This window comes from Cynocephalus volans, chromosome 8, assembly GCF_027409185.1.
Source record: "Cynocephalus volans isolate mCynVol1 chromosome 8, mCynVol1.pri, whole genome shotgun sequence".
NCBI lineage: Eukaryota > Metazoa > Chordata > Mammalia > Dermoptera > Cynocephalidae > Cynocephalus > Cynocephalus volans.
Genome location: NC_084467.1, coordinates 10,421,666 through 10,449,071, shown reverse-complemented (window position 1 = coordinate 10,449,071; position 27,406 = coordinate 10,421,666). Strand labels below are relative to the sequence as shown.

At 43.3% G+C, this 27,406-nt stretch overlaps 1 protein-coding gene across 1 annotated transcript; it reads right to left on the bottom strand.

The window, feature by feature from the left end:
• On the bottom strand, positions 1–25,916 carry PDPN (podoplanin). Its single transcript, XM_063106242.1, is given in 9 exon segments — positions 1–1,861; positions 2,736–2,847; positions 3,412–3,450; positions 6,890–7,004; positions 9,962–10,098; positions 25,640–25,728; positions 25,730–25,822; positions 25,824–25,873; positions 25,875–25,916. Coding segments are annotated over 9 exon segments (684 nt in total). The 3' UTR covers positions 1–1,854.
• Between the last annotated feature and the right edge of the window lie 1,490 nt (positions 25,917–27,406).

Here is a 27,406-nt window from a genome sequence, read left to right as displayed (position 1 = left end):
TTGTACACAATCGTCTGTTTTATTTGAAAACATGTCTACACTGCATTGAACACCAACACAGGTGTGACCAAGAAACCACAGTCCTGTCCCAGCAGGCACCGGGTCCAGTGTATGACTTGGGGTGGACTGTTACTTTTCACAGTGGGGGATGGGGAGCGAGAGAACAGGACAGAAGTGAGCATCATTCCTAACTCCTGTTCAGGAATCCAAATGAGGAAGCCGGAAGCTATTGACACTCAGGTAGCTCTCCTTGCACCCTTTTTCACTCAATCGGCTGATATGCAAATACGGAACCTGGGCTGGTGGGCCAGCTGGATTTGGGGAACACACAGACACACTGTTTAAAATAACATCCACATATTACTGCAAAAAAAAAAAAAAAAAATGGGAGGAACAGGCTGTGCTTCCGACTGAGAGTTTACTTTTTCCTGTTTTATGAACTCTTACCAGTTTAGAGGATATCAGAATTGCACAACCACAATCATGACAGTGCATCTGCTCAGCGTAAAAACTTTTTGTGTAGAAAAAAGAATTCAATGGATCTATGGGAGGAGAAACATAAGAGACAGAATGGCCCCCTTGGACTCCTTTGTTTTGTCTTTTCGATATAACCCCACAGAAAGGTGGTACGTCATAAAGACTGGGAATGCTTTTAATTTTTTAATGAACTCTTTAAATCCAGCTGCTTTTGAAAAATTAATATCATACAGGATTATTTTTGCTCCTCATATCTTTCCTCTGAAGCAGAAAGCAAATGTTAGAAAACAGGCAGGTTCTATTTCTCATGCCAGAGGCTCACATAGTTTCTTTCTGCTTGGGGACCAGCATAGTTCTGGAACACGTGAGTCTGTAGATCACTGTGCATCCAGCAGTTTCCTCGGCATCCAGGGCTGAGATCTCCATATTCCAGAACAAAGCAGGCAATGTGAAGGACTTTCATCACTGAGAAGAGAGACAGCCGCCCCCTTAATCCTAGCTCCCTGTCATCTGAGGGAAGCAGAGAGACAGGTAGAAGCAAACCTCTGAGTTATGAAGTCATCGATGCAGAAGGCTTTAGGTAAAGCAAGCCTAGAGGCTGCTGGGCATCCTTGTAAGAAGCAAAGTGCCTACTCCAAAGTATGGACTTCCTGTTTATGATCTAGAATGAATTCCTTTGAAATGATTTATCTGGAGCTAAAGGCAGTTCCTCATCACATATTATCCAAGTTTAAATTTTCTACTTGATTATTCACACCAAAACAGGCTTTAAAAAATAGACCAAACTAGACTGGAATGTGTACATTTCAACAGATCAGCAAATGCAAAGTTTTTGTGTCATTTACTGACACAGCACAAGATCCAAGGACTCCATTGATATAAATATTTCCAGATTCCTTTGCATTTTAACAATAACAGAGAATGGTCAGAACAAAGACATGCTTAGTTTCGAACATTGATTAAATGATAGTGTCTTAGTTACAAGTCAGTTGACGTAGCTTTGCTCCGTTTTCTATGCATTTTGTCTTTTAAATCATCTCTCATAAAATTTACATTTTAGGACTGGCCAGTTAGCTCAGTTGGTTAGAGCACAACCTTGTAAGACGAAAGTCAAGAGTTCAGTTCCCTGTACTGGCCAGCCACCAAAAAAAAAAAATTATATTTTAAAGAATTTTCAAAAGGCAAATGCTTAGAGGAGCCAAGTGATCTCATGAGTTATCTTTCCTTCAGTACTTTTGGCAAGTGGAGGGAATCACCATGGATTTTGAGTGGGATGGCAAGAGTTCCATGGGTCACTTTCTCCCACAAGCTCAGGGACAGGGGAGTCAGAAACTCTTTTTTAAACATGTTGTCAGAAGGGCACAGTCGTCCAGCTCTCTAGGGCCTGTGAAAACAAAGAGAAAGGCGACTGTCACTTCTATTATTGGTATTGTGAATAGTGGCCCCATGAGTCATTATTCCTATTGTCTTTTCTCTAAGTCTCCCACTTCTGGAACCTGGTGTCCTTCTCTCCCCACCGCCCTCGCCACTATGCCTAGTCCTCACAGCCAGGCCAGATTCCCAGGCATTTTCAAACACGAGAAATCTGAAGCTGTATCATCAATCGTGCCCTCAAACCCCAAGTAGTACATCATTTGTCCTTCATCCCCATCATATATCACCTTCCCAGCAGAAATAACTAAAAGTTTTCCTTTGGCCATGAACTTGAATGTTCTGGATTCTTAAGGAAGTTGAGTAAGGAGAAAGGATTCCTTCCTCTCATCAATTGTCGATGCTAGGAGTATGTGACCATGCGTGTGGGTGTGTGCAGGGCAGCTGAAAAAGGAGAACTTTACATGAAAAAGACCCCATCCCCAGTGGAAACTCTTCATCAGAATGGAGCCCGGGCTCTGGGGCAGGTGCTTTTCCAAAAACCACCTACCTCTGAGGGCTGGAGGCAGGGGGATTAGGTGTCGAGTGAAAACTTGGTTTGGGTGTTCTCTTGAGTTCAGTTAGTTGGAAAATTAAGACAAGAGATCCCATCTGGTCAGATCTCAACAGAAGTCAACTTAAGAGCCACCTCTGGCTCTGACTCTTTTTTAGAAACTTACAAGGCCTAAGTAGACGTCTGTTCTTCCGGGAAAACTTCAGATGTAGTACTTGTGGAGACAAGGGGCTTTACATGATGTTTATATAGAGGTTTCTATTTGTCAGAGGTGTGAGCTCTAGACATGACCGTCTTCGTTTACCTGTCATAGGAGTGTAAGTTATTTACTTACGAGTACCTTCCCGACATTTTTCGAGCAACCACAAAGATGATACCACCAATGAAGCCAATGGCTAGTAAGACCCCAACTATGATTCCAACTAGGGTCACTGTGGCCAAACCATCTGAATGAGAGAGGAAAAAAGCACGAGCTCCAGATAAAAGATACACTGAGATCAAACATGTCATGTATAAGCAATGCCACTGCCCTATTGTATACAGCAAGTGATGATCTATGTTTTCTTCCATATCCAGTGGAAGTTGACTTACAAAAGGAGAAACTTTGGGCTACTCTAATCCCATCTTGGAAAGATTTCTGGATCTCAGGATCTATCAAGCACAATATTCACTGGCTTTGCTGCTAATTATTGGGTAGTGCTTGTGTATGGCTATTAATTAAATTGTCCCCTATTTTCATCCTTAGTAACAATAAATTATGATATGATAACATTCTCCCTCACTGTCATTAAGTGAATAGACTCATTTGTGGTTTTCTTATTTTCAAATACAGGAAATTCCCTTTTCTCTCTTAAAAAAACAGGGTTGAAATCTGTTCTTAGAAGGTTTTCTATTCTGTTCTTGTTGACTACAATCCAGGAGAGAATGTAATTCATCTATCTCAAAGATTAGGTTCAAAGAATTTTTTTTAAACTATCACAGGAATATTCTGATACCAAAACCTCACCTACCTTTCTCAATTGTTGGCTGTGTCTCTCCACCCACTTTCTCTGTAAAGAGAGAGGAAGTAATGATATAGAATTATTAGGATTTAATAACTATAATTTAATAATTGGCAAAAGATGAATTTATCTGAAGTGGAAAGTAGCAAAACATAAGCAAAGAGGATAACTTCTTAAATAAATTGGATCGGGGGGTTTTTAAGCAAGCTCTGACGTGATATTGCCTTTGTAACTATTATTATCAAATTTATGAACGGTTCTTCACACCTATGGGTTCATAGTACTTTTGTGTACATTACTTTTTTTCTCATCCAATTTAGAAAACAGAAGCAAGAAAAGTGAGCCTCAGAGCTCTTAAATAAGTGGTTGAAAAGTTTCAGAGGTTAAAGTAGCAAAGAATCCTGAGCTGTGGATTTTTACTACAATGTCAAGATCACGGAAAACTGACAGACTGTGATGGGATCTATTATTCATTTTGAGAGTAATACTCTAGTTTGAGAAGATGTGACCAGGACCTTGATTCATTTCGTGATATCTATTCTCTGCTTCTTCTTTGGTAGCAAAATCCAGATTTTAAAGGATGGCAATATGCCCAGCTAAGTTTAATCAGAGAATATACCCCTTTGTGTTTATGCAACTGTTATTTTAGAATTTCTAGCTGCAGTCAAACCTATTCCAATAGCTGCCATGTAAATATTCTCCATTGTGAGTTTCTTTTGGATAATTTGATACAATTCCTATTTTAAAATAAAGGTGTTCTGCTTTGTTTGGTTTCTCTTATTTAACCTCTTTGTGTATTGAGTCCTTAACTCCTCTGGGTGGTAGTTGTTTACCTGGTCTGCAGATGGAGAAAAAGTCAAGATGCCTTGATTTAATGAGACATTAAAGAGAAGTAAACAATCAGGACCATCCTGGAATCTTACTTCACAACTTGCAAACTACCCCAGATCCAATAGCTCTCCTAATCAATGGTAAAACTAGCCAAACACCATGTAAAAATGCTTACTTTTTCTAATGGCTGGGTTTGAAAAGAGCCATTTTCTTTGTACCAAGGCTCTCCTCAAAACAAGGTGCCGATTCAAAATGGCACCAGGGTAGAATCCCAGAACCCAGCTTTCCCTGCATGAGCTGAGCCCATGGCTCTGGACATTTACACAGAGCTCAAGCTGACTGTGCTATCCCACCACAGAAAATGGTTGGGAGACTGCTGGGTTTGAGCCTTCCCAGAACAAAGGTGTCATCCAATCAACTCCCACAATGTCATCCTTGGCAGTCAACTACCAGCACAGATAAATCATTTCCTTGTCATGTCCTAACATAGTGGCTGCCAATTCTGGGCTCATAACACACCATTATCACTATCCAAGACACCATCAGTTAGGAAATGCATGCATTACTGGAAATAAAGTAAGTTTGTGAAGATTGCTTACTGAAGCAGAGCTTATGAGTCCTATACTACCCGGCCCCCTCCCAGGTACACTGGCTGTGATCATGAGCACGCGTCATACATGTGAACGTCATCATACTTGGGCGTTCTATGGGAAAACTTGACATCTTCTGCTCTATTAAATTACCTCTTAAAAAACCAAGTGCTTGTAATGGCATTTTAAGTAAAAATGTCTTGGAATAATGATATGTGGCAATTTGCCCTAAGTCATACTTTCTGTGACAGGGTGGGAAAATGATATGTGGCAATTTGCCCTAAGTCATACTTTCTGTGACAGGGTGGGAAAAAGGTAACAATGAACTTCCCAGGCATCTGAGAATTTTTTTTTTTTAAGGAATAAGGTAGGTACCCTGGTATGCTAGAAAGAATATTCAACATGGAAGGCTCCATTTTCTGCTGCTAATTAGCTGTCAACCCGTGTTAGAAATGAGCAATTCTCCGAAATTCTGAAGTGCTTGTACGGATTATTCTTTCCTGGCTGAGACTTACTTGGGTGTTAATCATTTCTTTAACAGTTTGCAGCAAGCTTTAGGCTTTATTCCAAAACACTTTATAAAGTTTTTTTTTTTTAATTGTGGTAAAATACATATAGCATAAAATGTACTAAATTAATCTTTTTTTTTTTTTTTTTTGCAGTTGACAGGTACAGGATAACCATTTTTAAATGTATAGTTCAGTGCCATTAAGTACATTCATAATGTTGTGCAACCATCACCACCACCCAGCTCCAGAACTCCTCTCATCTTGTAAAACTGAAACTCTGTACCCATTAAACAATAACCCCTCATTCCTTCCTTCCTCCAGTCCCTGGTGACCACCATTCTAAATTTTCTGCCTCTGTGAATTTGACTACTCTAGTTACCTCACACAGTATTTGTCTTTTTGTGACTGGCTTATTTCATTTAGCATAATGTCCTCAAGATTCATCCAAATTGTAGAAAGTGTCAGAATTTCCCTCCTCTTTAAGTCTGAATAATATTCCATTGCATGTGTATACCATATTTTGCTTATCCATTTATTCATCAGTGGTCACTTGGGTTGATTGCATATTTTAGCTGTTGTGAATAGTGCTGCTATGAACACAAGGGTACAAATCTAAGGCATTTCTTAAATCCTCAGAAGTGTTATAGAGTTTTCAAAACCAGATTGTTGAATGAACCTGGAAATGTATATTGAACAATAAAGAATAATTTTCTAGGAGTTCAGATGTGCAACTGATTTGGAGAACCACTAGTTTAGGACGATCTTGAATTTACTTTCATTTTCGAAATGGAACCATAAGATCTATCTAGATAAAATGGTTTATATAAAATTCCTCACATTGGCAAGTAGTCCTTTTCTCTGCTACACCATCTACTATGAAATAAGGCATATTTTTAAAAAACTTAAACTGAATTTCTTTTAAGAAATATCCAGAAATAAGAAGTGATTTCTTTCCACTGCTAAATTGACAATGATCTTTTCTTGTTCTCACCAATTATGGTCTAAATCTTATAATCATGGCAAAGACCCAAAGGCTTCCTCCAAAATTTCTCTCCCAAATGTTCCATTCATACTGCTATAGGTGTCAGTTGTGAATCATGAGAACAACCAAAAATCCTGGTAAGACTGGTTCAGAATAGATTCTTGCTCCAGGTGTACAGACATAATCTCAATGTAAAATGGTAAATATTAGTATAGAATCTGTTTACGTAGGTCAGTTGAGTTTTGTACTTTTGGCTGTCAACAAAAAGTTCTTAATGTGACACTTTATCATCTTAAGTTTACCAACACAACATCAGTAGCCCCTTAACTCTTCCTTGTGGGGGCATTATCACTAGTTATCCTTAGGTAGAGATATGTTCATCAATCCAATAAATCAAATTTGATTTAGGAACTAATTAAATGGAATTCTGAACCTACCACATAAAGCTTGGTTCAGAATTCACTCTTGCATTCCAGTATGTCCCCTATTGATTACTGTATTTGTTTATGAACTTTTGGAGTGCACTGATTATGCAAAAGTAGATCAACCCCTATTGGAGTGACTGGTTTTCTTACCCATGGAGCGACTAGTTGCCACATTTGGGGTGGTGGTGCTCTGGCTTTCTTCTTGGGCAGAGACTGTGCTTTCTGGGGTTAGTAGATCCTTGAACCTCTTTGCACTTGTTGGCACCTATTAGAGATGTAAATGAGGGAATAGAAAATAAAGTCTCATGTTTTCAAAATATATACTCTGCTTTATAGCAGAAAAAGACAAAGTGGAATAAATATATGAAATATATAATGACATAAATTGAAAGTGGAAACAAACAAAAAGAAGCAATAAGGGTGGGAACAGGAATAAAACCAAGTCTACTCTAGAAATTAATGCCAAATGTTTAGCATGCTAACTCCCTGGGTGGGGGGGTCTTAATTCTTCCAAAAATACTGGGTCACTAGGCTTTAATTCTTTCTCTCCCTTGAGCTTGAATGGACTTTTTCCCTGTAACATCTGTTTGGCACACATTTGGTTATATCACCCTTTAATGCCATTCCTCCCCTAATTAGAGTGACAGCTAGCCTTCTCTGAGAGCTTACTGTGTGTTCTCATTACTACCCCTTAAATGCATTCTCATTTACTCCACATACAACTGTATGAAGTAGATACTATTATTAGTCTTGTTGTATGAGCAAGGCTTAGGGAGATTAGATAATATGCCCAAACTCACAGCCAATAAGCAACAGAGCAGGACTTGGAAGTGGTTCTGTTGACTTCAAAGTTCATGCCAACAAATATGCATTCAATAAATATGCTGGTGAGTGCAGGCAACAAAAGCAAAAGTAGACAAATGGGACTACGTCAAACTTAAAAACGTTTGTGCATCAAAGGACACAATCAACAGAGTGAAAAAGCAACCTATGGAACTGGAGAAAATATTTGCAAATCATATATCCAATAAGGGCATAAAGAACTTCTACAACTCAACAATGATAACAAAAAATATCAAATGACCAAATTAAAAAATGGGCAAGGGACCTGATAGACATTTCTCCAAAGATGGTATAAAAACGGCCAAGCGTATGAAAAGATGCCCAACATCACTAATAAGAGAAATGCAAATCAAAACCACATGAGATATCACCTCACGTCCATTAGGATAGCTACCATTAAAAAAAAAAAAGCCAGAAACTATCAAGTGTTGCTGAGGACATGCAGAAATTAGAACCCTCGTGCACTGTTGGTGGGAATGTGAAGTGGTGTGGCCACTGTGGAAAACAGGATGGTGCTTCCTCAAAAAATTAAAAATAGAACTACCTTAGTTCTCGCAATCCCACACCTGGATATATACCCAAAAGAATTGAAAGCAGGGTGTTGAAGAGATATTTGCATACCCTCAGCGGTAATTCTTCACAGTAGCATATATTCAAAATAGCCAAGAGGTGGAAGCAACCCAAGTGTCCATCGATGGATGAATGGATAAACACAACGTGGTGTATGCACACAACGGAATATTACACAGCTTTAAAAATAAAGGAAATTCTGACACTTGCAACAACATGGATGAACCTTAAGGACATTAGGCTAAGTGAAATAAGCCAGCCACAAAAAGACAAATACTGTCTGATTCCACTTATATGACATTCCAGAGTAGTCAAATTCATAGAGATTGAAGGTAGAATGGTGGCTGCCAGGAGCTGGGGGAGGGGGAAAATGAGGAGTTATTGCTCAGTGGGTACAGAGTATCAGTTTTGCAGGATAAAAAGTTCTGGAGATCTATTTAACAGTGTGAATGTACTTAAGACTAATGAACTATATACTCAAAAGCAGTTATGATGGTAAATTTCACGTTATGTGTTTTTTACCACCACCACAACAAAAAAATATGCTAATGAGTACCTACTATGGGGTCAGCATGGTTCTGAGCCCTGGGACTATGACATGAGTAGCATAAATTCCCTGTCCTCTTGAAGCTTACATTCTGGGGCAGAGTGTTAAGGCACAAATATTTATCTTGTGAGCAAACACACAAGGTAATTTCAGATGCCTTTAAGTGCTTTGAAGAAAATATAAGCTAGACTAGACTAGACTAGACTAGTAGTTGGCAAACTTTTTCTCTAAAGGCCGAATGGTAAATATTTTCAGCTTTGCAGGCCATACAGTCCCTGTCATAACTACTCGACTCTGCTCTTACAGTACAACAGCCAGACGGTCTTCAACTGGATAGGCATTGCTGTGTTCCAATAAAACTTTATTTACAAAAACATTTGATGGGCCAAATCTAGTAGGTGGTTTGCTGACCTCAGGGTTAGAGAGTAACTCCTACGGGGTGGGATTACTTTAGATAACGTGTCTTTGAGATAACACTGAACTTGAGAATCATGAGAAAAAGTCAGCCATGAAAAGATTTGGGGCATGTTCTAGGCAGAGAAAATAGAAGCCTAAGATGGAGCAAGTTTAGTGTGTTCAAAGGTCAGAAAGGCCAATAGGGTGAACATAGAGACCGAGGGGACAGTGGTACAGGAAGTCAGAAAGGCAGGCAGGCAGGAGCCTCTGTCCTGTTACCAATGAAACTGTGAGCTCCTCAGGGGTCAATGGTGTGGTTTATGTACCTCTAAAATCCCTCCCACTTCCGGGCATCTTGTCTTGCCTATAGCAGGTGCTAAAGACACATGGGAGTTAATCAAAGATTCATTAGGTTCAGAATGTGTCAGCTGAGATTCCACATAGTCTGTACAAGTGTGGTCTGTGGACTGGTTCTAGTCCACATTTATTGGCAGTCTATAGTGAGAATACATATTTAGAAACTTTTATAGCAATGACATTGCCACAGCATCCAAGAAGACTTTTACTGTATTGAAAACCGGGCTATAACAGATAGGAAATTTAATAACCTGGTTTCCTCACCAGTTTGAGAATCCTGGTCTATACAGTCGAATCACTTGTGATCAGCATACCAGCTACCTGTTAACTAAATGAAATTAGGAAGTAGTTTTTTGGGGGAGCCATATAACTATTCCTTTGCTTGGTGACTCATGCTGATTTTATGTATACGTATTATATTTATTATACAATATATGTAAATATGTATTATATCCTCACGTATGATGGCATGCCTAGAGAGCAAATCCCTCTCTTCCCAGGATACTCACGACAGCTGTCAGGCCAGCAGACTCATGGGGATTTTCATTAGCTCCTGGGGTCACCATGACATCTTCTACTCGTGGGGTTGCCACGCGGTCTTCTGCTCCTGTGGTCACAATGTCATCTTCTGGACGGGCTGTGCTGGCTAAAGAAAGACAAAATCAGGGCTGAAGGTGGAAATAGTGTGGGCAGGCCTGACTGGCCAACTAAAAACAGATTATTTTCTTTGTCTTTCCTTTTAGAGATTTGATTTTATTTTAGGTCATTTTTCTGGCTTACCACAGTGCCAGGAAGCAAACCGTTCTCCTTGCTTTTCCTTGGGCACCTACTACAGGCTGGTTGTCTCCGTTGCAAAGCAAAGGAAGGTGGAAACATAAAAAAGTGAGACAGCCAGCCCTCCCTGGGACCCCACCGAGGCGGCTGGGCAGGGGATGCACGTCTTTCCTTTTCAATGAGAGGTCAGATTCTTCCTGGTGTACTTCATGGGATGAATTACTGCATTCAGGTTAAAAAAGATCCTTTAGACCTGGAAAAATGCTAAATTAGAGTCACCTGGAAAGTAACCCTTTTTCCAAGTTAAAAATCTGACTCATTGGCCATGGGCTTCCACCCCAGATTCTGAGCAGTGGCTCTGGAAATTCCATGACTACATACAGTTGCAAAATAAGTGAGCATATCATCCCAAGAGCGGGGGGGCGGGGTGGGTGCCTGGAGACTTCTTTGTGTAATTAAAGAGCAGATGTTTGTTTGTATCTAAGCAGTGTTCAATTAGCAATCCGTTCTTTGCCTTAAGATACCTTATTTTTCCCCTCTGCTCAGACAGCCCCGCCAAAGGCACAGCTAATAAATATTTGATCATAAGTTCTTCGCTGATGCCTAGAGGAAGGAAACCTCTAGTGTAAATTCGTTTGTTCTACGAGGCTTCTCTTTGCATCTAGAGTCTTAATCCAGTTGCTGATCGATGGGTGGCTTTGGAAGAGCTACTTAAGCATGTGCATTTATTTTTTTATCTGTGGAGGGCGGGGGGAAGGCTTTCACCGGTTAGCAATAACTCAATACCTCAGTGCACGCAAATGTTTGCCTTCCCTCGTGGCCATTTGCCGGGGTAGGGGTTGAGGTCGTGATTGGCATACCCAGGATTTATGACTCTGTGGTGTAGGCAGATGTTTAATGTATTTATCAAGCTCCAGGGGAAACATCCCTTTGCCAGGCTAGTAGTCCTCATCAAAAAACGAGGCATCCCATTTTTTTTTCCTTCCTCCTCTGGTGTGAACTCAGTTCACAAATCATCCATTTTTAAATGTTTTCTGGAGCTGATCAGCAAAAACACTTGCTATAGGGAATCTCTAACTTAGCAAAACAACCCTTGCTTTAAAAAAAAAAAAAAATCAAGTACTGAATGAAGTTGGTTCAAATGCTTTCATAGAAAGCTCAGTTCATTGATAGCGTAACACGATGAAAATTCCTTCTGGTTCATTTCTACCCTTTGCCCACAGAGCCAAGTACTAAAATCACCCTGAATAGACAAAGGGTGTTTTATGAATGACAGTCAGGATTAAGAGGCATGTCTTTTGTCTCATGGCCCTGGTATTCTTTTTGCTCCCTGGGAAAGTTGATATTTAACAAAAGATCGTCAATTGTCCCCCTTATTATTTTGACCTAAGGCTTCCCTGGGGTTCTTACTAGGCCAGCTGCCTTTTCCCTTCTCTTGTGAAATTCAAATCGAACTCACTCCCCAATCCCTTTTCTCCTCCTAAGACATGTGTGTGCATGGGCTCACACAAACACACACCCATGCAAATGCACATATGTGCAAACACACAACTGTTTCTGTGAGTGCAGCATGACTAACCTACTACAACCGTAAACCAGCAGTCACAGCCTGGCATGTCGGGTCAGTTCTGGCATGGTGTATGCTCGGCCACACCCAGCCTCAGCCAGAGCGTGGGTCAGAATCAATGGAAGTTTCCAAACACTATGACAACCCATCCATTTACTTTGGGATTTTTTTGTTATTATTATTCCTAGAAAAGCTAGGCCAAAGTCTACACTGACTGTGAGAAACTGATTTGATAAATCAATTTCACCTTAAGGTGCTGAATTTTGAAAACAAATAAGAATTGAAACAATGCTTCTTGTATCAAGGTGCTAATTATGATTTTCATCTTTGCATTAAAGTCTAGTATCACTAAAGAAATTATTCTAGTGTACGCACATTTCTGGGACAGCATTTCTTTAAAAATATTTTGGAATTTATTTTTTGTGGCTGGCAGGTGCAGGAATCTGAAATATATATAATACATATATATATATATATATATATATATTTTTTTTTTTTTTCCTTTTTTCTTTTCTGGTGGCTGGCTGATAAGGGAACCACGGTGTTACAAGGCTGTGCTCTAACCAACTGAGCTAACCGGCCTGCCCTGAACTTTAGAATTTAGATGCAACATTAAATCAGGCTATTGTGGGTATTGTACTGTAATAATCCCAAATTCTTAATGGAAATCTTTGGAATATGTGATTAATCACTTGGTTTTATTTACATTTCTTTGATTTGTGACAGTGAGTTGTTCAATCTGTTGGCCATTAGGAATGTCCTCTTTTGTGACCATTTTTCTCTTATGATACTCCATTTTCTTTTAACAGTTTTTTAAGTGCTCTTCATACCCTAAAAATTCATTCTTTGGAATATATCTGCAAACTTTTCTCTTTTTACTAGCTGGCATTTACATCTCTCTTTTGAAAACGACAGGCTGGCAGAAATTAAACATAGTCAGCTTGTTTTCTTCCTTTGATGCCACGGTCACAAACCCTTCCTCAAAATCATATAAATATTTGCACATCATACTGTGAGCTAAAAGAATTTTTAAAATTTTTAAGAATTATATAAATATTCACCTATGTTTTTCTTGTTCTTTTGCTCTTACACTTAATATTTCTTTTTGTCTCATGTGTATTTTGAAGTATTATGTAAAATAGGAGTATAATTTGATTCCCCACCAAGAGATTAGGTAGTCATCCCAATAAATCCTCTTTTATCCACTGCTTCAAAACTAGCTCTCATTGAGAGAAAATTCTTCATTCAAGTACTGTGTCCTAGTCACAGGGGAAACATTTACAGAACAAGGCCCAGCGAAAGGCCTGGACACTGCTGACTGTCTCCACTTCCTACGACCCATCTGCAGACTCTGCAGAACTGATTTCTAAATCTGTGCTTTCTCCACCATGACCGCCCTCTTCCGCCTCATGTCAGCTGTCTGCTGCCAGGTTAATTCAGTGCCAGGGATGCAGGTGGAAAGAAAAGGGTGCAGAGGACAAGGACAAGAGTGGGCTACTCAAACACAGGTGCATCTGGGGGTCTTTCCACGTTCTGTTCAGATGCTGCGCTGTGAGTTCTCCTTAACACAGAGGCACCGCGGCACGGGAACAGTCTCACTCACATGTGCTCAGCAATGTATGGTTGACATGGTGACTTCCAACTGACTTCTCAGCCCAGTGGGTGACCGTGTGGCACTCTTGTCCCCTTTAACAGACAGGGAGGCTGAGATAGAAAAAGACTGTCTCCTTGACCAAACATTTATTAGGCTCCTCCAAGCACTTTTCTCAATTAAGTCTTGACCTCAGGCTTTTGTGTCCATCCCCATAGAGTCCAGTTTTAGCAAGAATCCTGCCAAGTCAGTTTAGAGGGAATCTCCCACTCTTAATACCTGATCAAGTCCTGCATCCCCCACCTTTCGATGTCTAAGCCCTTGGCCTGCCTTGAGCAAGAATCTTGTTAGGCCAGTTTAGCAACAAGCCCCCCCACCAACTCTCAGTGTCTCCTCTTAGTAATTTCCCCCTCATTCTGCTAGTTGTCTTTAAACGCTGACTTGTCTTTGTAATCAGAACTGAATCTGATCTCTCTCCCCTACTGCGATACCCCTATTACAATAGTCTTGAATAAAGTCTTCTTTACTGTTTTAAGAAATGTCAGGATAAATTATTTCTTTGACAAATTCAGAAGTGATGTCTCAAGTTTGCCTGATTCGTGAGTGGACACAGAGCCAGGTGTTCCGACTGCGCATCCCTGGACTCACCAACTCAGGACCAAAACCAGCTCTGCTCCTTCATGATAGGCTCTTCCAGCAGCTTTGGGCTAAAACAGCCGCTGCTTCCTCCCTGGGTTCTGACAATCTTCTTCTTTGGTCCCCCCCATCCTCATTTGCCTGTAAATGATATTCCTGGTCGTCAGAAGCAACTGCTTCTTATAAAATCCCGTCTTGCTAGAATCTCCCAGTCTTCTTATTTAGTGACCACAATCTCGACTTCCTCCAATGAGTCCCCTTCTAAGGAAAATCTGGGAGAATCTAAACTTGCAGTAGTGGCAGATTGTGATTTGCTTAACAAAGGGATGTGCCTCTCTGAGCAGCTGCTCTCTTCCTGGCCCTACAGGGAAGGCAGCAGCAGCTGGAGCCTTCCCAACTTCACCGCTGTATCCCGAGGCAGTATCCCCAGCTCCCAGCACTTGTATGTGATCCACAAATATGTACTGAGAACCTACTATGTGCTGGGCACTGGAGACATGTGTGAACAAGGCAAGGTCCCTACTGTCATGGACTTGGGTACTGTTGGAGTGGGCTGGGGTGGGCCGGGTGGACTCACAATAAGCAAACAAATAAGAAAAATAGCAAGATAGTGTTATCTCCCCCCCCCTTAGATCTCTGCTCAAAGGGCACTTTCTCAGGGAGGCCTTCTCCACCACCCCATTTCAATGAGCACCCCCTCCCCTTCCGCCCACACACGGTCCAGAATATGTACCACCCACATGCTGTATATTCACTGTCGGTCCCACCAGAACATAAGCTCAAGAAAGGCGGTTTTATCTCAATGTCCCTAAAATACCTGGCACATAGCATGCACTCAGTAAGTGGTTGTTGAATGAATGGGTGAACTCCAGGTGGGTGAAGAGCCAGTGCCAACCAACCCTGAAGCCCAGAATGAGCTTGGGGCACTACTCGCTCAAGAAACAGAGGTGGTCAGTGTGGCTGGAGTGTGGTAGGTGAGGGGACTGGGGAGGCGGGGAGGGCCAGCCTGGTGGCACCGTGTGAGGAAGGGTTTTTGACTTCACTGGGAGTGTGTGTATCTGAGAAGGTGCCACGATCAGACTGCAGCAGGGAGACCATTTAGACTGTCATTCAAGGGACAGTGGGTGGTGCTTGCACCAGGACAGTGGCAGTAGAGAGGGAAAGAACTGAACAGGTAACAGCCAGAGAGCGTTTGAAGTCGTTACCCACCAACAGGCAGAAATCAATGAGAAACCCCAGAGCCAAACATTCATTTCGCCATCTGTTACAGCTCTGTTGACAAACAACATTTGGGGTAGAAACAGATCTACAGAACAAAGAAGGATGTCCCTATAAGGTGCTGAGTCCTTTGCTGATGAGGATTTCATCTTATTTTACTGGGGATTTTCATAAAAGCCCTGTACATGAGGTTTAGGTAAAGAGCCTCTGCCTGTTTCCACGTCCACGTCCCATTTCTGCTGCCTGCAGCTTCACATTTTGACAGCTGGAGAAGCAGTTTTGACAGCATTTTATCTCGAAATGGTAAAGTTGATTTTAAAAATAAAGCAGTCCCAAGTTGAGTTACCCTCGGGGTTTTCAAAGAAAACCTGTGGTGTTAGTCAACAGATTAAGGCAGTCTTTCACAGTGCCTGGTGGTTTCTAGTGTCTTGGGCTGCTAAGTATCTAAATGCACAAATATGCCTTTGAAGGTGGATGACTAAATGGCCTTGGAATGATTTTTATGTCCCTTGAGAAGTAGAATGTTCTTTTTTTCTTACAACATCCTAGGAAGTTCTGGTTTTCCCCTATAAGAGAAACTGCAGGATAACTAATAAACAATTAATTCTAGCATTCCCCACCCCCCCCAATTACATTCGAGATAAAGTAATGCTTCTGAAGGGACGTCAAAATGTCTATTTGGAAAACAAAAAACATCCACTTCTGTTCCTCTGCACAGGCTTTTGTGTATTATTTTTTTATCATGCCTGAACACTGTGCCAAGAAGCCTGGAAATAAACAGACCCAAAACTGTAGAAAGGTGCCAACCTGCAACATTCTCCAGCACTGTGCCCACCACCCGCTGTGGTCACTGATGTACTCAAACAGCCCTCCATCTCTGTTCAGAAATGTCCCAAACTCAGCTGTTTGCTGGTGTTTCCTTTACTTCCACAAAGTGGGTTTCTGCACCCAGGAGAAAGGTGTTATTAGGACTTTGCTTCTATTTACCACAACCTTTGAGTTATCGGTGTGTCCCCTAGGCTGGCCCAGCTCCTGACCATGTGTCAATGCTTTTCTTTGGAATATCGATGCAGCCACAGATCTTTGAAATCCAAAAGCTCCTTTGCACAAAGAAAGCCACTCCCGCTGTGTGCCCTCAAGTCCTGGCAGATGCTGGGTGTGATCAGTGTAATCACTGATGTGGCCAGTGTGTTTTTTCTCCTCCTCCCGTCCGTGGGTCTTTGGTAAATTGCTTACTGGGTGCCACGGAAAATCAAGGCAACGCTTGGTTAAGGTAGGCAACTCCTGGAAGGCTTTGGCCTGCCACTCTGTGTCCCACAGGAAAGCACGTTCGCTTATTTTTCCTCCAGGCACGGGCAGTGCTACCCTAAGGCCCACACTGCCCCATATTCCCTTTATCTGGCACCATGGCAGACGTTTGTTAAGTGACTGACTGCGCAAGTATATTCACAGCTAAGTAGAAAATTTCTTCTGAATTACCCCTTCGATTACAATATTCCTGCCACCGGGTTTCAACCCAGAGTTGCTAAATACCTTCCCCTGAGGAAAGAGAGAGGTTGGCTGTGGGTGGAACAAGGTGAGGATGAACCTCGCTGCCGTGCAGTTTGATTTTTAATGAGCAGTGGCATGTCCGCTCACTGCAGCAGGTCCCGTCAGCCCCTGCAGGCTCAGGTCAAAGACGAGATGAGACTTGACTGCCTGCCATCAGCATTTGGGGCGTGCGCCTCTTCCATAAAATTTAAGAGAAACTTGTCAAAGCTGAGAAGATCAGACAAGTGTCACTAGTTCCTCTGAAGAAATCAGAAGAAATCCTACACATTAAGATTTGGAGCAGCGTCCCCTCACTTCAGAGGGAGAGGTGGTCATGCACAATACCCCATGGGGTTCTTTGGGCTCCGGGTGGGGTGGTCCTTCTGGGTCCCCTCCCAAAGTTGAAGGCGGCATTTTGAAGGTTTGTGCAGCTGAACACAGGCAACAAAGAAAGAAAGCTGGGGACTCAATTTGCATTTTAATAGCAAGGAGTCACATGATGTCATGAGAAGGGAGAGGGGGCAGGACATCAGATCCATAAGACGTAATACAGGTTCTCAGCCAGATCCATCCCCTCTCCCCTCAAAGAACTGACACTTTTGTGTATACCTGGCAAATCTTTGCATTTAATTTCCATGACTATCCGTCAAAGAATATTTTAAGAATGGCTACTATGTATTGAATTTATAGGAGAATGTGCAAAACCAGGTGGCACATACTCCTTCTTGATCTTTACAAAAATGATTAGCCTCGTTTTTTAGATAAAGATGATGGGTTGAGAGGCTCACTGACCTTCCTGCACAGAGAGCAAGGGGACAGATGTCACGACCTATCCAACTCCCAAACCCACGCCCCTAGCCCTGTGTCTCGAGCCTTCACACGCCTTGGTCACTTGTACCCAGCACCCATTCATGCTTTTCTCTGCTCCTCAAAGAAAGGGCTGGAGAAGTTGAGGCTTCTGCGGGAGCCTGTGGCCGAGCTGCCAAGGCACATGCAGGTTCATATGTCCAGTCCATCACCACCTGGGTAAAATCCCCTTCCTCGAGGTGCCAGGGGAAAGTCATCTGCTCTGAACTAGTATCGGACTTCACAGTATTTGGGCATTTACTACTTTCTCCCTACTGGCATCTATAAGTTCCTCGAGGGCAACATTCCATGTGGCTGCAAGTTTATGGCCCCGCCCCGAGCATCGAGCATCGTCTCTGCTGGCCGGCTGAATGAATGGATGAGCAGTGGTCCTATTTCTCAGCATTCACAGGAGTGAATCAACTCACCCGCTCACCCTCAAGCACAAGCAGGGCTCAGAACTCCTCTGTGTTCAAACCAGAGGCTGTTGATTACAACCTCAACCAAGATTACTCAACTGAGGGAGCTGTTTGCCTCTTGACCAAGAGTGTTCTCAGTAAAACTCAGGAAATGAGTTCACAGTTTTGTAGACGGGAATCACACCCCTGTAATAACTTTTCTGGAACTCAGCTGGGGGCGCAGTCGTGTACGAAAGGCCACCGTTTAGAAAGAAAGGGCTGCTTAGCGCCTGAGTCACCAGACGGTGAAAACCTGCTTTAGAAGTGCTGCCCTAGAGCATCGCATCCCAACGGGTGGTGGGGTGTTTGGGAAGCATTCACCATCTGCTCGGAAACTGAATGGAAACCTGAGGTTCTGATTCACTCAGGGCCATCAGCTGAGCAGGCCCTGATTTTGCAAGAGTGGAAATAGATGCCCCTCTGGATGTGAGCTCACCCTTCACCCATGTGGCTCAGACAGCCCAGCTGTGCACACAGGAGGACGAGGCCTGCAGGAATGTGCAGAATCTGGCTGTTTCTACTAGCTGCCTTTGGCCTTGATCTTAGGCTCGGCTTGGGAGCTTGAAGTGTACCTCGGTAGATTTTTTAAAAATAGTTGTTGGCTAGGAGGATCTTTCTTCGTTTGTTGTGATGCATGGGAAATTCAGGCAGCAAACTTCTCCTCCAGGGCCTGGCCTCTGATGCTCTGTCAGTGAATTATCCCCCAGGTACTCACCAGACACACCAAATATGATGTCTTACTATCACCTCAAACTCACTGTGTCTAAAACAGAGCACACAGGGCTGACCTCTTCTCATCATGCTGGTTCATCCCTCCTAACCGATTTTCATATTTCTATCATCTGCCTTCTTGTCACTTCTGCTGAAAGGCTTAGATCCTCCTGTTTCTTCTTCCTGCCACATGTTTACTATGTACCCATCCTGTGCTCTTTTAAGTGCTCTCTTCTCTAAGGGACAAGAGCTGTGCACAAAGAATTAAAATACGGTGATGAGAATAGTCAAGACAATTTTGATAGAGAACAAAGTTGGAGGATCCATATTCTCTGATTTTAAGACTTACTCCAAAGCTACAGTAATCAAGACTGTGTGGTACTGGCATAAGGATACACATAGACGTCATGGAAAAGAACTGAGAGTCCAGAAATAAACCTATACATTTATGGGCAATTGATTTTTGACAAAAGTGCCAAGATAATTTGATGGGGAAAGAACCATCTTTTTAACAAATGATGCGGGATCAACTGGATATCCACATGCAAAGAATGGAGCTGGACCTCAACTTTACACCATGTAAAAAAAATTAACTCCAAATGAATCAAAGACCTAAATGTCAGAGCTAAAACTACGAAGAATAAATCTTTGTGACCTTGGGTTAGGCAATGGCTTCCTAGATATGACACCAGCAGTACAAACAACAAAAGAAAAAATAGATAAATTGGACTTGACCAAAATTTTTAAAATTTATGCTTCAATGGACACTATCAAGATATTGAAAAGACAACCTACAGCGTGGAAGAAATACTTGCAATTCACATATTCAATAAGGGTCTGGTATCCAGAATACATAAAGAATGTTTTCAATCAACAATGAAAAGAGCCCCGTTTATTTTATTTTTTTAGCTATAAAGTATTTTTTAAAGGAAGGTTTGTACATCATTTTTTTAGAGATAATGCTATTGCACTCCTAATAGACTTCAGTACAGTGTAAACATATTTATATACATCGAGAAACCAAAAAAATTGTATGACTCACTCTATTGTGATATTTGCCTTATTGCAAGGGTCTGGAACTGAACCCTCAATATCTCCAAGGTATGCCTCTGTGTATGCGTGTATGTGTGTGTGAGAAGAATCCACTTTTAAAATGGGCAAAGGTTTTAAATAGACATTTCTTCAAAGTTATACAAATGGCCAGCAAGCACGTGAAAAGATGTTCAACATCATTTGTCATTAGAGAAATGCAGATCAAAAGTACAGCGAGATACCACTTTGCCCTCATTACGATGTCTACTATTTAAGTGCGTGCACACACACACACACACACACACACACACACACATAAGTGTTGGCAATGATGTGGAGAAATTGGAACTTTGTGCATTGCTGGTGGGCGTGTAAAATGGTGCAGCCATTTTGGAAAACAACTTGGCAGTTTCTCAAAAAGTTAAACATAGAATTACCATCTGATCCAGCAATTTTACTCCTAGGTATATACTTGAGAGAAATGAAAACCAATGTCCACACAGAGACTGGGACTTGCAATGTTCACAGCAGCAAATTTCCATAAACTGGTGAATGGATAAACAAGATGTGTTCTGTCCATACAACAGAATATTACTCAGCCATAAAAAGGAATAAACTTCTGATACGTGCTACATCATGGACGAACCCGGAAAACATCATGCTAAGCCAGACATTTCATTGATATGAAATACCCAGAACAGGCAAATCCACAGAGACAGAAAGTGGATCAGTGGTTGCTAACCCCAAGTCCCATCTCCCCCACGAGGCTTTTTCGAGCTCCTCGCAGCCACGAGACTTTTTCAGCTGCAGACTCCTGCTGACAGGTATTGGTGGGTACTGCTCAGGACATGCCATTCTATGCTACCTCCTATGTTCTTTTCACATATGCAACACGCACCCCTCTCTCTTGCCTCTCTTTGCAAGCTGCGATCATGCTGCACGCTTCCTCTCTAACTCTTAAAGTTCTTAATAACATGTGCTCTGTAAATGCAAGAGGGCAGGGACAGCGTCCTTCAATGCGGTACTCCCAGTATTCGGTACACGTATGATCAGAATGAGGTATGCAACAAACAAAATTGACACAAACAAACAAACAAAATGCTGTGTGTAACCAGAACAAGTGGTGTTGCTTGTGTACGAAGTACTTGAAGGAATCAACTGGCTGACTTTTCTGGGTATTCTTAGTGACATTAACTCCAAGCATAGCTGGGTATTTAGCTCGGTGATTAGGGGCTCTTGGGTTGAGCTATCTGGGTTCAAGTCTCACTACTTACTAGCTCTGTGGCTGTATGCAAGTTACTAAACCTCACTGAGCCTCTTAACTTGTCTATAAGGTACAAATAGTTCTTACCTTGTGGGTTTGTTGTGAGGGCAAGTGGCTGACACTAGCTAAGTGCTCATTAAACGGTGGCTGTTATGACTTAGGTACCGTTATTAACACCACCCATTCAGAATCTAATTCCCTTAGCTTTGCAGATTCACATTTAATCTTGCCATGGGGTGATCTGGCTCAGATGAAACTGTTTCACATTAACTAAACTCACAAGAGCCCAGGAAACCAAATAGTTTATTGAGAATGGGAACAGTTTTCCAGTGCTTTGTACACACACTTGCTATCTGAGACGTGCCCTTCTCAGGAATGAAATACCTGGGATGGTGTTTGGTCTACAGAGAACATTAGCAAAGGGTGGGCTGTTGGGCAGAGCACACTCCCTGAACGTGATAGGACCGAGATCCCCGACTCGAACCATCTTGACTGAAGTCAGAATGCCCCTGGCCACAGATAGGACGTCTTTCATACCAGCTGTAAGCAGCCATAACATCCACATGTTTCCCCACTGCCTGACTCACACGGCGGTTACTCAGTAAGTATTTGTTAAATAAATGAATTCCTTGGGCGGGACCAGTTTTATGTCAACAAATCCTTGTTCTTTTCCTCTCCCTTCTGGATTCTAGGCAAACTGACTCCCTTCTCCTTCGGGCAGGATACTATTCGTTGGATCACAGCTTTTCTTACATGAGTTGTGTTTTATTCTCCTGGAGGAAGATACCTTGATGACTTGTGGGGAATACCCTGCTGTCATCAGTAATATGTTCATAGATCTTCTAGCATGTCCCTTTCCTGTTTCCCATTTATACTGTATGTAATCAGCATTCCCCTGCATGCTACAAACGTGACAATGGCGACTGTCACCCTAGAGTGGCTCCGTATTGGTTCCTCCACTGCCTGGAGCACTTTGCAGCTCCAGCCTTCTGGACAGAGGTCAGAGCATGTGTCTTCCTCTGGAAAGGTGATTATTCTTCTCATAGGTTTTTCTTTTTCTTTTTTTTTTTTTTAACTGCATTAAATTTAGCATTGCCCTAACAATTTCAGTTTTCAGCTCCTCACACAACTACATGAACGAGTTGTACAAGGTTGCAGGTCTTCCCTCGGACCTAGCTTGATTCACTTCAAAGGACAAAACGAGCTCCTCTAATCAACTCTCAACGCAATACACTGGCCAGAAAAAAAGGAGGGCAAGCCTGTCTACCGCTTTCTGTTAAAGGTCGAGGGAGCTTGCCATCAACTGGCCGGCCACGAACAGGTGGGGTGACAGGCATTGCGGTTAGACATGTGGCAGGAAGGAAACAGTCACCTTGCTTTCCTGCCTTGGATGGACTTGGCAGAATTTCCGTTGGTCCCTAGCCTGGCTCTATCTCAGAGCCCTTGGATAAAATGCCTTATCACTTTCCTTTCCCCAAATTTAAGAAACCAGTAGGGAAAGGATTCCAAACTCCAACCAACAGGCACTTTCTCTCTTGCCCACCGCATGAGAACCCTAAGACAAATCTCGGGAACTATTCCCTTGGCTTTAGAAGTACCCCCAGCACCTGATATTATTTGATTCTCTTCCCACAAAACACTCACACTAAGTATCTCCTTGAGAGGTTTTGGGTGGCAGGAATAGCAAAGCTTCCTTGGAGAGCCCTAGATTCTATCCAGATTCCGTAAATGAGTTTCACAAGGGTAGGACCAGGAATTTGAGTTTTCTCCCCCTGTACGTCCTCCCCCGTAATATTTCCACAAGTTGTAACCTGGCATGCCTGCTCTCAGAAGCCAGAAATATGACAAATATTCAGATAAGCCAGTGGAATGCAGCACAGGTTCACTGCTTTGCTGGTAAAGACACTTTTTCACGTTAGGCAAGAAGGGCAGGTGCCTCTCTGCTTTGAATCCTGCACCCAGCGCCGTACCAAACAATCAGGAGACACTTAATAGCCATTTGCAGAATGAATTAATGAATCCTATTTTAATGTACTGTGGCAATTTCATCTTAAAGGAATATTATGGTGAGTATTTAAAGAAATTTTTGTTTTCATGTTTAAGGGGCTTAAAGTGAGGGTAATTTTTAATTTAAAGTTCAACCTTTGTGATTTTTTTTTTTTTTTTTTTTTTTTTACAGCAGAGAAGTGTAGTAAAAAGAGCTTGAGATCTGGAGTTAGACCCATTTTAGAATCCAGGCGTGGCATATTCTGAGATAATAGTGTATAATTATAGGAGTTGTGACGATTAAATGAGGTCCCTGGTGACACTCCCAGCACATGGTGGGGGATGGGATTGGGAGGGAGCAGGTGTCCTTCCTACTTGGCTGGGCCATCCACTGTCCTGCCAAGGCTCGAGGTTATTACTCGCTGGTATAGAGTCACCGATGGGCTGCCCATTTCACAGAGCAAGGAAAAGGGAGTTTACTTCTGTGGGCCATGTCCAGACTTAGGCTTCCTCTGCTCAGACACATTTTATAAAATGTGCTTTTCTATACTGAATGCTATTTTGGATCTTATCCCTCTTGAAGCCCCTATCGGACCCGATCTTTATTAAGTACCTTAAGTGCAACAAAAACACTTAGCAACTCGTGAAGATTTCAGGGCCTCCAAAACTGGCAAGAATTTCGGGGAAATCACAGGGAAATTTGTTTGCCGCATGATTAACCCTGGGTGGATTGGTCCCGGAAAGCACATGTGAGTTAGCAGCAAGCGGCAGCTTGCAGAATTTCACAAAATACACTGTCGAGCAGAGAGGTCCCGAAGTATGTGTTTTGCATAAAAGTTCAGAGGGAGGGTGGGGCATCCAGGAAAATGCCAGATGTGTGGACAACAGACCTCCTTTCAGTCCACTACATCCAAAGGGATGACACATGGGGCCAGATTATAACACCAGATGAGGGAAACCCAGTACCGTGTAGAGTCCTATGAGAAGGACGATAAAATTCATCACATAATTACCCCCAGCCCAGCTCCCCCAAAGAGCCAACAATAGCTCAGCTTTATGACGTTATTCATGCACATGCAGGTCGTCTCCCTCATTATCCTTGGACAAAAACCCTTCTGGGCCTCTGCCCCCTGCCTGCAGCCCAGCTCAGTGTCCACACACAGCCAGCCCCGACATAGCCTGAGCAAGCACACAGGGCGTATTTCTTTAGCAGTTTCCAGTACCAGCAGTGGCTGTTTTTTCAGACAAGGTTTGATGCCACACTTTGGGAGGATTTTTGACATTTAGGAGCTGGCTTGAGATCATTACAGCTAACGTTCCTCTAGGTGAACACAGAGGATGTCCAGCCACGATCTTTCCTTAGCAGAGCTCGGATACACACGGCTCAGATTGGAGGCCTCCCTCACCTTGCACAGGTGAGCTCAAAATGGTGTCATTTGCACATTGTCTCGCCAAAAAGGAAATGTAACTGAAATACAGAACTGTATATATTCCGGTGGAAAGAGAAGTTCCAAAGATAGGATTGCCATGAATAGCCCACAGCCCCTGTAAAAAGAGTTGCTCCGTCTCCTCCAAGCAGGCAGTCCAGCATAGAATAGTACACTCTGTATAATTTCCCTAAGTCTGGGTATTTTTTGTCTGTGCAGAATTGTAGAAACCTAGGTTTGGTCCACCCCTCCTGCAAACCACTCCCTTCAAGAAGAATTCCTCTGGTCCTAGGCCTACCTATGGAAGAGTTTACCTTTCAAGCACAGCTCAGCACCCTCCAGCCCCAAAGATCACTAGTCAGCCTACAATTTCTTCAGCCAATATTTAGTAAGCAACTACCACATGCCAGACATTGTTTTGGCCCTGAAGATCAAGTCCAGACATCCCTGTGTCCTCTAGAACTTATATTCAATTGAGGAAACAGACAAAAATAAGAACCCAAGAAAAGAAATAGAACATTGACAAGTGCTCACAGAGGCCACCAGCACAGCACAGTGGACAGAAAGAGGTGAGAGATGAGAAGAGGAAAGGAGAGGACACGAGGGGAGGGAAGACGTGGCCAGTGGGGCAGGCGGTGCGCCCCACCACCGGATGGAATCCATTTAGTCTAAGGAGTCACCAACACTGATCCAGTCATTGAGGTTGATGGCCAAGTTCAACACATGGCCCCAAACCCACTTAAACCTCAAAGATGAACCCCAGCCCTCCTGAATGTCCCTCCCAATCCCGTGGGGCCAATTTCTTCTGAGGCTGTGGGTACTTCTCCAACACAGCCCCCCAGGGGGAAGCCCGGTGGTTCTTATCCTTCGACCCCTATCTCTTGCGAGCTGACCTGGAGGGAGGCCCCCTCTGCTGCCACCCCTGCTGCCTGCTCTGGGCACACCACAAACTGTTTCTTTGGAACCTGGCACGGCTAAGCCGCTGCCTGCCCTCCTCGGTGCTGATCCGACTCGCGGGCACACACACACTCCCAGCTCCCCCGCGCTCTCCTGGGCGACCTCAAATACCAGGCCCAGGAATTCCAGCAAGTCTCTGCTCGCTGGTCCCCAGCAGCTGCAGCAGGAAGCCACTCGCGCTGGGTCTTACCTCCTTCTGCCAGGACCCACAGCGATGCGCTTCCCAAAACGAAGAGCAGGACTGAAACCTTCCACATCTTCCCAGCTGACTTGTTCTCTTTGGGGCCCAGCCACGACTTTTTTGTGCTGGGGGATGATCACAAAGCTCTGCAGGCACAGGCCCAGCCTGGAGGAGTCGGGATGCGTGCAGCAGAGTCCCAGTGCGGGAGGGTGCCCAGGCTTCCTTCACCCCAGGCAGCCGCAGGAGCAAACTTTGCAACTGGAAACTTTCCGAGTGCAGTCAGCATTTATCTCTCCCGATGAGGGCGGGGAGCAGCTGTAAGGTGGTCTCAGTCCCGGGCGTGCTAGGACCGCCCTCCGGCTCTGCCTGGCCAGTGCAAAAACGATGATCTCAGGCCAGGTTTAAAGTTACAGGGCCGCAGCTGGGGGGCTGCCAGGACCACGAGGGCCCTGAGCCCTGGCAAAAACGGGCTTTTATTCTGTTCGACAACAGGAGGGAAAGGGGCCACATGCAATAAACAGTTTTGCTCTTTTCATTGATTTTTAACCGTACTTATTATTCTGTTTTTTAAGACTGAAGCACAAGCCTACGTTTTTCTTCCGATAGGCTGAAGGGAGAAGTAAACTGTTTCTTGTGTGGCCCATAGTTTTAGAACCAAGCATGGGATTGTTCTTGTAAATATTGAATTTGATGGCTTAAAAAAAAAAAATTGGCCGTCATCTGGCTGGGCCAGAGGCAACTCATGCTGGTCAATCGCACCCTTGTCCAGGGGACCAAGGCGGGCGGGCTCAGGGGGGCTGCCTGAGAGCTGGCTGGTGTAGCTTGGCAGACCCAATAACTTTGGCAGTTTTGAAAAAAAAGGCTGAGCTCCCCCTCCTTCTCCCGACCCTGGGATGCACCGCTGTGATGCTGGGGTCCTCACCGTGGAATCAGGTGCTGTACCGGTGGTGACCCCCATGGTCACCCAACCTGTGTCTGTTTCCAGCTTGGATTCATCCCTTTTCATCCCGCAGTTTGGCCCCATAGTCCCCACTTTACTGGTTTAAATAATCTTGCCTTGATCTCAGGTGCCAGCAGCAACAAGAGAATTTATATCTTTTACCTTCTTCCCATCTGAACTGTTGGAATTAAAAAGAAAATTAGGAACAGGAATATGGGAGGTGGTCTTTGCTCCACTCCCAGATGCCACAAATTCCATTCAACAAAAGAACCTGAAGATGAATGCCCAAAGCTCCACACTGGGGTAAAGACTGGTTGTTTTTGGATCTTTATCCTTGACCCTGATTCCCAATTTATTCTATCATAAGAACCACATGGGAGATTGTCATAAAAGCTCAGAATCCTTGGTTCCACCCCAAACTCATGTAAATTGGACCCTTTGGGAATTCTTACTTTAAACCAGTGTCCCAGGAGAACTTGTCTACAGGAGCATTTGCAAACCTCCCTCAGGGCTTCTCAGAGAGAATCACTGGGGGTGGGGTGGGGGTGGGGTGCTCGTTTTCCTGCAGGTGCAACCTCTGCGGATCTGGGCAGGGGAGATTCCGCATTTCTAAAGATCTCTCTGGTCCTGGGCTACAAGATCGGAGCTGTGTACCTGAAGTAAGGGGGGTTGGGGGCTGGGATTGGAAGCATAAGTAGAAAACTGGAGACAGAGAAGATACTTTTCCCTGAGCTGACTTTCCCGTCTTGCTGATATGTTTTATTGTTATTACTCAGTATCAATGATGACAGAGTAAATAGTTACCTGCATTGTCTGTCGAGCCTGTTAGGTAGAGA